This window comes from Rana temporaria, chromosome 3 (assembly GCF_905171775.1).
Source record: "Rana temporaria chromosome 3, aRanTem1.1, whole genome shotgun sequence".
NCBI classification, from domain to species: domain Eukaryota; kingdom Metazoa; phylum Chordata; class Amphibia; order Anura; family Ranidae; genus Rana; species Rana temporaria.
The window spans coordinates 453,512,088-453,525,017 of record NC_053491.1 but is presented as its reverse complement, the minus strand read 5'-3'; the positions used below and the strand labels follow the sequence as shown (position 1 = coordinate 453,525,017).

At 47.5% G+C, this 12,930-nt stretch overlaps 1 protein-coding gene across 3 annotated transcripts in view; it reads right to left on the bottom strand.

Moving 5' to 3' along the window:
* The window catches only part of C3H17orf49 (chromosome 3 C17orf49 homolog), a 30,755-nt gene extending 18,444 nt beyond the window's left edge, over positions 1-12,311 (bottom strand). The window contains exons 1-2 of one of the 3 annotated variants that reach the window (XM_040346673.1): positions 12,067-12,311; positions 6,219-6,313 (exon numbers count right to left, since the gene is read on the bottom strand). In XM_040346673.1, coding sequence (XP_040202607.1) covers positions 6,219-6,313; positions 12,067-12,087 — 116 coding nt within the window. In that variant the 5' untranslated portion in view covers positions 12,088-12,311. The remainder of the gene's footprint in view (positions 1-6,218; positions 6,314-12,066) is intronic. The other 2 variants (XM_040346671.1, XM_040346670.1) reach the window with 2 other exon arrangements.
* Between the last annotated feature and the right edge of the window lie 619 nt (positions 12,312-12,930).

Sequence of the window (12,930 nt, the reverse complement as noted above, 5' to 3'; positions counted from 1 at the left end):
CAAAATTCTGATTTGCCACCAGAACAGCAATAGAGGGGAAATCTTCCAAAAGGGGCATTTCCCTTATTTTGGAGACATTTCTTCTCACTTCCTGTTGTGTCTACAGGACAGGAAGTGATGAGAAACCTCCCGAGAAGGGACACGGGGGGATGAAAAAACTGAAAATTGCATTATACGTACCGTAATTTGCCTTTCCTGGTGCCTATCAATGCCCTGCTGCTGCGTCCATTGACACAGACAGCAGGATTCGGCTCCGCCCCCCACGTCACTGGATTTGATTGACAGCAGCGGGAGCCAATGGCTGCACTGCTATCAATCCGGACCCGAGTCACCGGCTTGAGCGGGTGTGCCCGTCCCCGACGCAGGTACGATCGGACTCAGGTAAGTAAAAGGGGGGGATCTGGGGGGGAGCTGCACTAAAGAAGGTTTTTCACCTTAATGCATAAAACTGAAGAAGGTTTACAACCCCTTTAATTGAGCCAGCTGAAGTTTTAATAAATCAACCCTATTGGCTTCTAAGTATTTTCACAGGGCAAATGCCCTGGAACTGGCTCAAGTATTAAAACTGAATTTCTGATATGTATATTTCTGCTAATTTAAAATGTTAGAATGCATGTACCATACCTGTGGGATCCCTATGTAAGCTGGAAATCACTGTAGTAGGCATCACTACTACAGTGATTGCTAGTAGTGCCCATGTCCCGTGCCAGGTGGCTGCCCCGCTGCTTAGTGAACACAGGATATCACTCGCTCGGAAACGGCACCATCCAGGGAATGTGTGTTCACCAAGCAACGGTGCAGCCACTGGACACGGGCAGGGCCGCCTTAATAGCATCATGGGCCCCTGGGCAAAGAAATGCTCTGGGGCCCCTACAACGATGACAGTGCAGGTAAACAGACATCAAGGCCCGGATTCAGGTAGATCGGCGCATCTTTGTGCCGGCGTAGCGCATCTCATATGCGCTACGCCGACGTAACTCTGAGAGGCAAGAGCAGTATTCGCAAAGCACTCGCTCCCTACGTTGCGCCAGCGTAACGTAAATTGGCCGGCGTAAGCCCGCCTAATTCAAAGTAGGTGGAAGTGGGAGTGATCCATTTAAATGAAGCGTGACCCCATGCAAATGATGGGCCGAACGAACGGCGCATGCGCCGTCCCGTGGACGCATACCAGTGCGCTTGCTCACAATCACGTTGAAAATACTCCAAAAGATACGTCGAATCACTGCCTACGACGTGACGTGACGTAACCTACGCCCATCCCTATTCACGTACTACTACGTGAACGACGTAAAATACGACGGCTGTTCCCTGGTCCATACCTTAACATGACTTACCCCTGCTTTATGAGGGTTAACTTTACGCCGGACGTAAGCCTTTTGTAAACCGCGTATATGAATAAGCCGGGCGCAAGTACGTTCGTGAATCGGCGTATCTCCCTCATTTGCATATTCGAATCGTAAATCAATGGAAGCGCCCCTTGCGGCCAGCGTAAATATGTGCCCACGATACGACGGTGTAGGAAACTTACGTTGGTCGGAAGAAGCCTATTTTCAGGCGTATCTAGTTCTGTGGGCATGGCGCACAGATACGACGGCGCACATTTACACTTACGCGGCGTATCTCGAGATACGTCGGCGTAAGTGCTACGTGAATCCGGGCCCAAGTAGGTAGGAGGCAGACTGCCTCCCCTGTGTATCTATCACTCTCAGTGCCATCATGGAGGCCCCCAATTTTGGGGCGCTGTGGGCTCAAGGACCAGCTGCTTTGGGGAAAGTGCTGGGGCCCCTGGGCAGTGCCCAGTTGTGCCCTCTCATTAAGACAGCCCTGGAGACGGGACCCAGAAGCCATCGGACACGTCCTGTTATAGCGGTGCTACTACAGTGATTTTCCAGATTCCACAGGGTTCTTGCAGGTATGAGACAAACACACTTGCATTGAACCAATAATATGCATACCTAAACTTCAGCTTTAAATAGTCTCCTACCACGTCTCAGTAGATTCCCTAGGTCCACTGATTGGCCAGGCTATCAGATATCCATAACACAGAAAGATATCTCTTTAGCGCACCCTGCAGGACTAAGCATAAATAACGGGTGGCAGAGAAAATACACCCTACAGTGAGGGGGGGGGGGGGAAGTGTTGACCCCCTGCTGATTTTGTACATTTGCCCACTGACATAGAAATGATCAGTCTATAATATTTAATGGTAGGATTATTTTAACAGTGGGAGACAGAACAACAACAAAGGTATCCAAAAAAAAAACACTTTTCAAAGAGTACTTGGTGGCAAAACCCTTGTTGGCAATCACAGAGGTCAGACGTTTCTTGTAGTTGGCCACCAGGTTTCCACACATCTCAGGAGGGATTTTGTCCCACTACTCTTTGCAGATCCTCTCCAAGTCATTAAGGTTTTGAGGCTGATGTTTGGCAACTCGAACCTTCAGCTCCCTCCACATACCCATAGATTTCAATGGAAGTCGCCTCCAAAGTCCGATTCCCGGTCTTAACTGAAGCAACTTTCCAGGAAGAGAAACTAGTTTTCTCAGGCAAACCCCTCCCTCCCACAGAGCCGATTGTTGTGTGATTGGCCACAGCCAAAGTCGCCCGTCCTGGAGACGACTTGAAGTCGCCTTGTAAGTCGCACCGACGTCGCCTCGCAAAGTCGCGCACAAAGTCATGTTGCCCTTGTGTGAACCGGCTCTTATGCCCTGTACACACGATCGGATTTCTGATGGAATCTAATCTGAGGGATTTTTTCGGCGGATATCCGGTGAAACTGACTTTCATCAGTCTTGCCTACACACCATCAGTCAAAAATCCGACTGTGCCAAAACGCGGTGACATACAACACTACGACGTACTGAGAAAAATTAAGTTCAATGCTTCCGAGCATGCGTCGACTTGATTCTGAGTATGCGTGGATTTTTGACTGATGGATTTCCCCACAGACGATCGTTTTTTTAGCTATAGGAAAAATTTAAAACATGTTCTATTTTTTTTCACTGATGAAAAAAAAAACAAAAAACGATGGGGCCCACACACAATCGGTTTGTCCGATGAAAACAGGTCTGTTTTCATCGGACAAACCGATCGTGTGTACAGGGCTTTAGGGTCATTTTATTTTATTTATATTTTTTCTTTTATTTACAATTATTGTTTTTTTATTATTTATATTTAATTGTTGCATTAGAGCAGAAAAATGTGCAACAAACGTACTAAAATGCTTAACCACTTCCATACCGCGTCATTGTGAAATGACGGCGGCAGGAACCCCTCGCCGATCCAGGTGGACGTCATATGACGTCCTGTGTTCCCGGCGATCTAGGGCACGCGCTCGTGACCCGGCGCGGGTGCCCACGATTGTCGGTAATCACGGCAGGAGTGTGGATCTGTGTGTGTAAACACACAGATCCACACTCCTGTCAGCGGTGAGGAGACCAATGTGTGTTTCCAGTACAGAGGAACACACATCGGTCTCCTCCCCTTGAGAGTCCCCTCCCCCCTACAGTTAGAACACACCTTAGGGAACATATTAACACCTTCAACGCCCCCTAGTGGTTAACCCCTTGCCTGCCAGTCACTTTTTCACAGTAATCAATGCATATTTATAGCATTAATCGCTGTATAAATGTGAATGGTCCCAAAAACGTGTCAAAAGTGTGCGATGTGTTCGCCGCAATGTCACGGTCACAGTACGAGACCGTCCGCTGGGTGGAGTTCTCGTCGTTTTCCACGTCGGGTATGCAAATTAGCTATTTCCAACGATCCACAAACGTACGCGCGGCCGTCGCATTCTCTTACGTCGTCTCTAGTCGGCTTTTTCCGGCGTATAGTTAAAGCTGGTGTTTTGCGGCGTATAGTTAGATTTGCCATGTTAAGTATGGCCGTCGTTCCCGCGTTTATTTTTTTGCGTAAGTCGTCCGTGGAATCGGGATGGACGTAATTCACGTCTATGTTAAAACAAATATGACGTCCTTGAGACGTCATTTAGCGCAATGCACGGCGGGAAATTTAGAGACGGCGCATGCGCAGTTCATTCAGCGCGGGGATGCGCTTCATTTAAATGAAACACGCCCCCTACTCGCCGGTTTGAATTACGCGCCGTTACGCCGCCAGAGATGGACTACGCCGCCGTAACTTACGGCGCAAAATCTTTAAGGATACGAACTAAAGCCAGGTAAGGTATGGTGGCGTAGCGTATCTCTGATACGCTGCGCAGGTGCAGATCTCTGTGGATCTGCCCCTATAACAACTTTTGCGCGAACCAATCAATATACGATTATTGCGATTTTTTTACCAAAAATATGTAGAAGTATATAACGCCCGCCGCACGACTATATACGTCCGCAAAATGGCACGGACAGGCAGATGGGCGTATATATACGTCCCTGCCTTCTAGTGGGTGGGGGGTCCGATCGGGACCCCCCCCCCCCCGCTACATGCGGCGGTCGGATTCCCTCAGGGAGCGATCCGGGACGACGGCGCGGCTATTGGTCGCGATCGCTCCCCGGAGCTGAAGAATGGGGAGAGCCGTATGTAAACACGGCTTCCCCGTTCTTCACTGTGGCGGCTGTATCGATCGAGTGATCCTTTTTATAGGGAGACTCGATCGATGACGTCAGACCTACAGCCACACCCCCCTACAGTTGTAAACACACACTAGGTGAACCCTAACTCCTACAGCGCCCCCTGTGGTTAACTCCCAAACTGCAACTGTCATTTTCACAATAAACAATGCCATTTAAATGCATTTTTTGCTGTGAAAATGACAATGGTCCCAAAAATGTGTCAAAATTGTCCGGAGTGTCCGCCATAATGTCGCAGTCACGAAACAAAAAAAAAAAAAAAATCGCTGATCGCCGCCAATAGTAGTAAAAAAAATTTTCATAAAAATGCAATAAAACTATCCCCTATTTTGTAAACGCTATAAATTTTGCGCAAACCAATCGATAAACGCTTATTGCGATTTTTTTTACCAAAAATAGGTAGAAGAATACGTATCGGCCTAAACTGAGGAAAAAACATTTTTTATATATGTTTTTGGGGGATATTTATTACAGCAAAAAGTAAAAAATATTGCATTTTTTTCAAAATTGTCGCTCTATTTTTGTTTATAGCGCAAAAAATAAAAACCGCAGAGGTGATCAAATACCACCAAAAGAAAGCTCTATTTGTGGGGAAAAAAGGACGTCACATTTGTTTGGGAGCCACGTCGCACGACCGCGCAATTGTCTGTTAAAGCAACGCAGTGCCGAATCGCAAAACCTGGCCTGGGCATTTAGTGCAAAATGGTCCGGGGCTTAAGTGGTTAAAGCGGGAGTTCACCCATTTAAAAAAAATAAAAAAATCTCCCCTTAGCTTCCTGCTCGTTCGGTCTAGGGGAATCGGCTATTTATATTAAAATATGTGCAGTACTTACCCGTTTTTGAGCTGCATCTTCTTCCGTCGCTTCCGGGTATGGGTCTTCGGGAGCCGGCGTTCCTTCTTGATTGACAGTCTTCCGAAAGGCTTCCGACGGTCGCATCCATCGCGTCACTCGTAGCCGAAAGAAGCCGAACGTCGGTGCGGGTCTATACTGCGCCTGCGCACCGACGTTCGGCTTCTTTCGGAAAATCGTGACGCGATGGATGCGACCGTCGGAAGCCTCTCGGAAACCTGTCAATCAAGAAGGAACGCCCATTCCCGAAGCCCATACCCGGAAGCGACGGAGAGGATGCGTCTCGTAAACGGGTAAGTACAGCTCATATTTTAAAATAAATAACCGATTCCCCTAGTAAAAACGAGCAGGAATCTAAGGGGGAAAAGTGCCCTCTAAGGGTGAACCCCCGCTTTAAATAAAAAATATTGTGTTTTTTTTTTTTAAATTGTCGCTCTTCTTTTGTTTATAGCGCAAAAAATAAAAACCACAGAGATGATCAAATACCACCAAACGAAAGATCTATTTGTGGGGGGAAAAAAACATAAAGATTTCGTTTGGGTACAGTGTTGCATGACCACGCAATTGTTATTCAAAGTGCAACAGCGCTGAAAACTAAAAATTGGTCTGGGCAGGAAGGGGGTGAAAATGTCCTGTATGGAAGGGGTTAAATCAAGCATTTCCATGTGTTTCTAGAGAAAATTCTAGTCATTAGAGAGGTGATGGAAAGACACATAGCGGAGAAGAATACAGAGTTTAGCAGACACAGGTACAGTAAGTAGCGGGTCTATAGGACACTTACCCCGCGGGTGAGGAATCGGTCACAGGGTGGAGTTGCATAGTCAGTTCTCCTAGTTTGGTGAAGGCAGCTCCAGCCGCAGAGAAGATCTCCCCGACCTGTGCGGATACACAAAGGATACATCGTACAATCAGACTCATGACACAGAAATATCATCACAAAAATAAAATTCTGATCCTGCAAATAAAAAAAAGGTTTTTTTTGCAGAGGCCCTAGAGAATAAAATGGCAGTCGTTGCAATTTTTTTTTTTTTATATCACATGGTATTTACGCAGCAGTTTTTCCATTGCAATTTCTTTTGAAAAAATACAGTGAATTAAAAAAATAAAACAATATATAATCCATTTTTTTTTTTTTTTTTAAATATGAAAGATGATGTTACGCCAAGAAAAAAAAAAGTAAGTACACCCCTCACATTTTTGTAAAGAAAAATTATATTTTTTAATATTTTGTAATATTTGATTCTTTCTTTTCATGTGACAACACTGAAGAAATGACACTTTGCTACAATGTTGTGTAGTGAGTGTACAGCTTGTATAACAGTGTAAATTTTCTGTCCCTTCAAAATACCTCAACACACAGCCATTAATGTCTAAACCACTGGCAACAAAAGTGAGTACACCCCTAAGTGAAAATGTCCAAATTGGGCTCAATTAGCAATTTTCCCTCCCCGGTGTCATTTGTTTTCTTTTAATTCATTAAAGTGTATTACCATATTTATCGGCGTATACCGCTCACTTTTTTCCCCTTAAAATGAGGGGGAAATCGTGGGTGCGCTATATACGCCGATCCCCGCGCTGTGTTTGAACGCCGCCGCCGACATATACCGAGTGCAGTACACTCGGCCAGGCTCGGCTCCCCTCGCAGTCACGCCCTGTGCGGCACAGGGCGTGACCGTGAGGGGAGCAGAGCCTGGCCGAGTGTACTGTGCTCGGTATATGTCGGTTCAAACACAGCGCGGGAAGCGGGGATCGACTCAGAAACAGCGCGGGAGAAGCGGGGAGGACAACACCAAGGCCGCCGATGGACACCGGGCAAGACACCGACGAGGGGCATTCAAACTGTAAGTATTTTATTTTTTCCCTGAAATTTCCCTTCTAGGTTGGGGGTGCCTGCTATACGGCGGTGCGCGCTTTACCCCGATAAACGGTATTTACAAAAAAAATAATTGCGTTTGAGAAACTTCTGCGCAAATACTGTGTGTAATAAAAATTTGTAAAAAAAAAAAAAAAAAATCGCCATTTTATTCTCTAGGGTCTCTGCTAAAAAAATATATAATATTTGGGGGTTCTCTCAAATTTTCTCAAATTCTCTCAAATTTTCTAGCAAAAAATCCTGATTTCAGTCTCAAAAAAGGCCTGGTCAGCGAGTGGTTAAGGCTGCTTTCAAACTGAGGCGTTTTAGCACTAGAAATCGCCTCCGTTCACATCTCCGCGTATGGGGAAGGGGGGTGACAATCGTGGAAAAAAAGCGCAAATAGAATCGCGGAACGCCCGTCGCCCCAAAAGAAATATTTGTTTTGGGCGACGGGCGTACCGCGATTCTGTTTGTGCGTTTTTACCGTGATTTTTGCCCGACGAATTGCTGGAAAAAATCGCACCGCTTTTGGGGTGCTATCAAAATCAATGGGCAACGCAATGAGAACGCACGGGCGTCGCCTGCGATTTTCAATAGCGGAAAATCGCGGGGGAAGCCTGTGCGTTCCCCGTTGATTTTGATAGCACCCCAAACGCAGCACGATTTTCCCGACCCAAGAGAAGCTCCTGTATTTATTTTGGGGTGTCCCACGATTCTATTTGTGCGCTTTTACCGTGATTGTCGCCTGACGAATTAAGGGAAAATCTCGCCGCGTTATGGGGCGCTATCAAAATCAACGGGCAAAGCACAGGCGTCCCCCCGCAATTTGCAATAGCGGCAAGCCGCGGGGGATGCCTGTGCGTTCTTGGTGCGTTGCCCGTTGATTTTGATAGCACCCCAAAAACACGGCACATTTTTCCCGCAATTCTTCGGGGCGACAATTACGGCAGAATTGCGGCGATTCTGCCCGCAATTTGAAATGTGGAGATGTGAATGGAACCTCAGGGCCAGTTCACGCCACATGCATTCCGGTGCGTTTTTTTTTTTCTGCATCAAAAATGCATGGAAAGTCGGTTATATGGTTTCTAATGGCATAGTTCACACCAGTGCGGTCAGTTCCAGAAAACAAAGTAGAACACTCTGGGCAGATCCACAAACGAATTACGCCGGCGTATCTATGGATACGCGGCGTAATTTTTAAAATGCCCCGTCGTATCTTTGTTTTGTATCCACAAAACAAGATCCGACTGAATCTGGGCTCGATCCGACAGGTGTACGTCTTAGTACGCCATCGGATCGTAGGTGCATATTTACGCTGGCCGCTAGGTGGCGTTTCCGTCGAATTCCGCGTCGAGTAGGCAAATATGCTAGATACGGCGATACACGAACGTACATCCGGCCGGCGCATTTTTTTACGTCGTTTCCGTAAGGCTTTTTCCGGCGTATAGTTACCCCTGCTATATGAGGCGTATCCTATGTGAAGTATGGCCGTCGTTCCCGCGTCGAATTTTTAAAATGTTACGTCGTTTGCGTAAGTCGTTCGCAAATAGGGATTTGCGTAGAATGACGTCAACGTCGTGAGCATTGGCTTGTTCCGGGTTGATTTCGAGCATGCGCACTGGGATACCCCCACGGACGGCGCATGCGCAGTTAAAAAAAAACGTCATTTACGTCGGGTCAAGACGTATTAACATAAAACACGCCCCCATCACATACATTTAAATTGCGCGCCCTTACGCCGCCTAAGTGACACTACGCCGTCGTAACTTACGGCGGAAATTCTTTCAGGATACAAAAGAAAAACTGTAAGTTACGGCGGCGTAGCGGACGGAAGAATGCGCTACGTGGATCTGCCCCTCTTTTACCTGCACTGGACTGTACTGGAACATTGTAAAACGCATCAAAAACACACTGGAATGCACCTAAATGTACCAAAAAAACGCACTGGAAAACACTTGTCCTTATCTAAGGTTAATAAAAAAGAGAAGTAAAAAAAAAAGCACCGGACTGCAATAAAAAACGTACCAAAAACGCACTGGAACGCATCAAAAAACACGCATTGCAAAAAAGCACCTGAACGCATCCGGATGCGTTTTTATGGCGTGAACTGGTCCTCCGTGCGACTTTTCACACCAGGGCGGTGCACTCGCAGAGTGTTCTGAAAGGTCCTGCAAGCCGCATCTTTGGGGGCGGTGGAGGAGCGCAGTATACGCCGCTCCCAAAACGCCCCTACCCATTGAAATGAATGGGCAGCGTTGTCGAAGCGCCTGCAAAGCGATTCCGCAGTACCGCAACACGGGTATTTTTTTGGCTGCGAACGGGGGGGGGGGTTAAAAGCACTCGCTAGCGGACGAAAAGCACCACTAAAACAACGGTTTTACCACTTTACGATTTTTTTTTCAAACAGGCACAATGATTAATATTACATCTTTAAATAATCATAATAAAAATAATAAAATAAAAAGTAGTAATATTATTATTAATAATAATAATAATAATAATAATAATAATAATAATAATAATGGGGTAGATTCACATACGCCGCCGTAATTTGAATTCCGCGCCCGCGTAGCGTTACGCCGATTCACAAAGGCAGTTACGCTGAAAAAATAGGCTTCCTCCACCGACGTAACTTGATTGCGGCGGCGTAGAATTGTGTGCAATATCACTTTGGCCGCTAGGTGCACTTCCGTTGTTGTCGGCGTAGAATATGCAAATTTCCTAGATACACCGATTTACAAACGTACGTGCGCCCGGCGTTCGTTTTTTACGTCGTTTGCGTTAAGGCTTTTTCGGCGTAAGGCTGCTCCTGCTATTAGGAGGCGCAGCCAATGTTAAGTATGGACGTCGTTCCTGCTTCGAAATTTTAATTATTTACGTTGTTTGCGTAAGTCGTTCGCGAATAGGGCTGGACGTAATTTACGTTCACGTCGAAACCAATACGTCGTTACGCCTTACTTGGAAGCAATGCACACTGGGATATGTACACGGACGGCACATGCGCCGTTCGTAAATCACGTCAGGTCATCACATATTACCATAAAACACGCCCCCCTTCCACATTTGAATTACGCGCGCTTACGCCGGCCCCATTTACGATACGCCGCTGCGACTTACGGAGCAAGTGCTTTGTGAATACTGCACTTGCTCCTGTAAGTTGCGGAGGCGTAGCGTAAATACACTACGCTGCGCCGCCGTAACTTATAGCGTAGCTACCTGAATCTACCCCAATGATTATAATGTCTGCCATTGTGACCTTTATTATCACTGATATCAGCACAGCTGGCTACGGTTCTGTTGTTCAATGCTCATTGGAATTATTATTATTGGGGTAGATTCAGGTAGCTACGCTATAAGTTACGGCGGCACAGCGTAGTGTATTTACGCTACGCCTCCGCAACTTACAGGAGCAAGTGCAGTATTCACAAAGCACTTGCTCCGTAAGTCGCAGCGGCGTAGCGTAAATGGGGCCGGTGATCTGCCGTGCTGGTTCCATGTATCATGGAAGTTCCAGCGCATGCGCGAACTGATGCGCAGAGATGGTTCCAGCTATCGGGAAAGTTCCTTCAAGCACTGCGCAGGTGCAAACTTGCTGACGGAAATCCCCGAACGGCGGCCGGCATCCAGGGCGACGTGGACTTAGAGGAAAGTGGCCAGTCGGCCTCACGTCCTCACTGCGCTCGGACGGCTCGCTTCGCTCGCTCGGCCTCCTGGCTCTTTTTTTAACATCCTCCAATCCACGGGGATGTTAAAGAATGAGCCTGGATGCCGGGCGAGGTTCGGGAATTTCCGTCGGGAAGTTTGCGCCTGCGCAGTCAGTGAAGGAACTTTCCCCACAGTGGAACATTGAGGACAAGTCACCGGCGTAAGCGCGCGTAATTCAAATGTGGAAGGGGGGCGTGTTTTATGGTAATATGTGATGACCTGACGTGATTTACGAACGGCGCATGCGCCGTCCGTGTACATATCCCAGTGTGCATTGCTTCCAAGTACGGCGTAACGACGTATTGGTTTCGACGTAAACGTAAATTATGTCCAGCCCTATTCGCGAACGACTTACGCAAACGACGTAAATAATTCAAATTTTGAAGCGGGGTCCGAGGTCCATACTTAACATTGGCTGCGCCTCCTAATAGCAGGAGCAACGTTACGCCGAAAAAGCCTTAACGCAAACGACGGAAAAAACTAACGCCGGGCGCACGTACGTTTGTGAATCGGTGTATCTAGGAAATTTGCATATTATACGCCGACAACAACGGAAGCGCCCCCTAGCAGCCAAAGTTATATTGCACACAATTCTACGTCGCCGCAATCAAGTTACGTCGGTGGAGGAAGCCTATTTTTTCAGAGTAACTGCCTTTGTGAATCGGCGTAACGCTACGCGGGCGCGGATTTCAAATTACGGCGGCGTATCTGGAGTTACGCCGCCGCAAAAGGTATGTGAATCTACCCCATTGTGTTGTTAATAATAATCAGCTCTGATCCATATTATGAATTAGATTACATCAAAGTTACTATATCCAGCCTCCTTCTACATATATCTACACTAATAATGATGATGATCATATCATAGAACACTAGCCTATTGATACAATGTAGCTGGTTCTGGCCAATGTAGCAGAAGGCCGACTATGCATGCTGGGATTTGTAGTTCAATACAATGGACTAGCAACCACACAGTAATTGGTACTTAACTACAAATCCCAGGATGCACCGCAGCTGTACCACATGATTCCTCCCCTCCAATCACAAACCGCCTAGGCCTCCCGCTCACCTTGGTGGACGCTGACGTCATGGCGCCAAATGATGGGGGGGCTGGTATACCAGAAACAAGCCGAGACGTTCCTGCGTTCCCCGGCCGTGCAGCTCTGACGGTGAGGCGACCCGACACCGCCGAGCCAGCCGCCTTTTCCCTCTTGCTAATTCGCCGCCCGCACACCCGAGCCCCGGGCTGCTATTGGTTCCTTCCGCTGACGATCGAAAGCACGGTGGTTCCCGCCTACAGCGGAGGCGCGCGGCTATTGGCTGACGTGACTGTCCATCCGCTTTCTCTCTGTGTTCCTATTGGCAGGCGGCTCGCTTGTTGATTGGCTGAGCTGCATAATAAGAATATTGACTGTGCAATAGAAGATGGGGCTATGTGTGACTGGGAGAAAATTAGCCTGTAGTGTGTTACCTATAGCAACCAATCAGCTTCCACTGTTCATAGACAGGATCCTGAGCTAGTTGCTATGGGCAACAAAGAAGGTTTATTAGTTATGTCTGTACACATAAGGCCCCTGCTTTATAATTGGGTCACCTGAACTTCCCATTTCTCATACATGGACTTCACTCCTTGTTATATACACACCACTCCCATCTACTCCTATGCGGGGAGCACTACGACCACTGTCACCCATCACCCACTGTGACCACCCACCACCCACTGAGACCACCCTACACCCACTGTTACCTGTCACCCACCACCCACTGTGTTCACCCACTGTCACCCATCACCCACTGTGACCACCCACCACCCACTGAGACCACCCTACACCCACTGTTACCTGTCACCCACCACCCACTGTGTTCACCCACTGTCACCCAACACCCACTGTCACCCATCACCCACTGTGACCACCCAACACCCACTGTCACC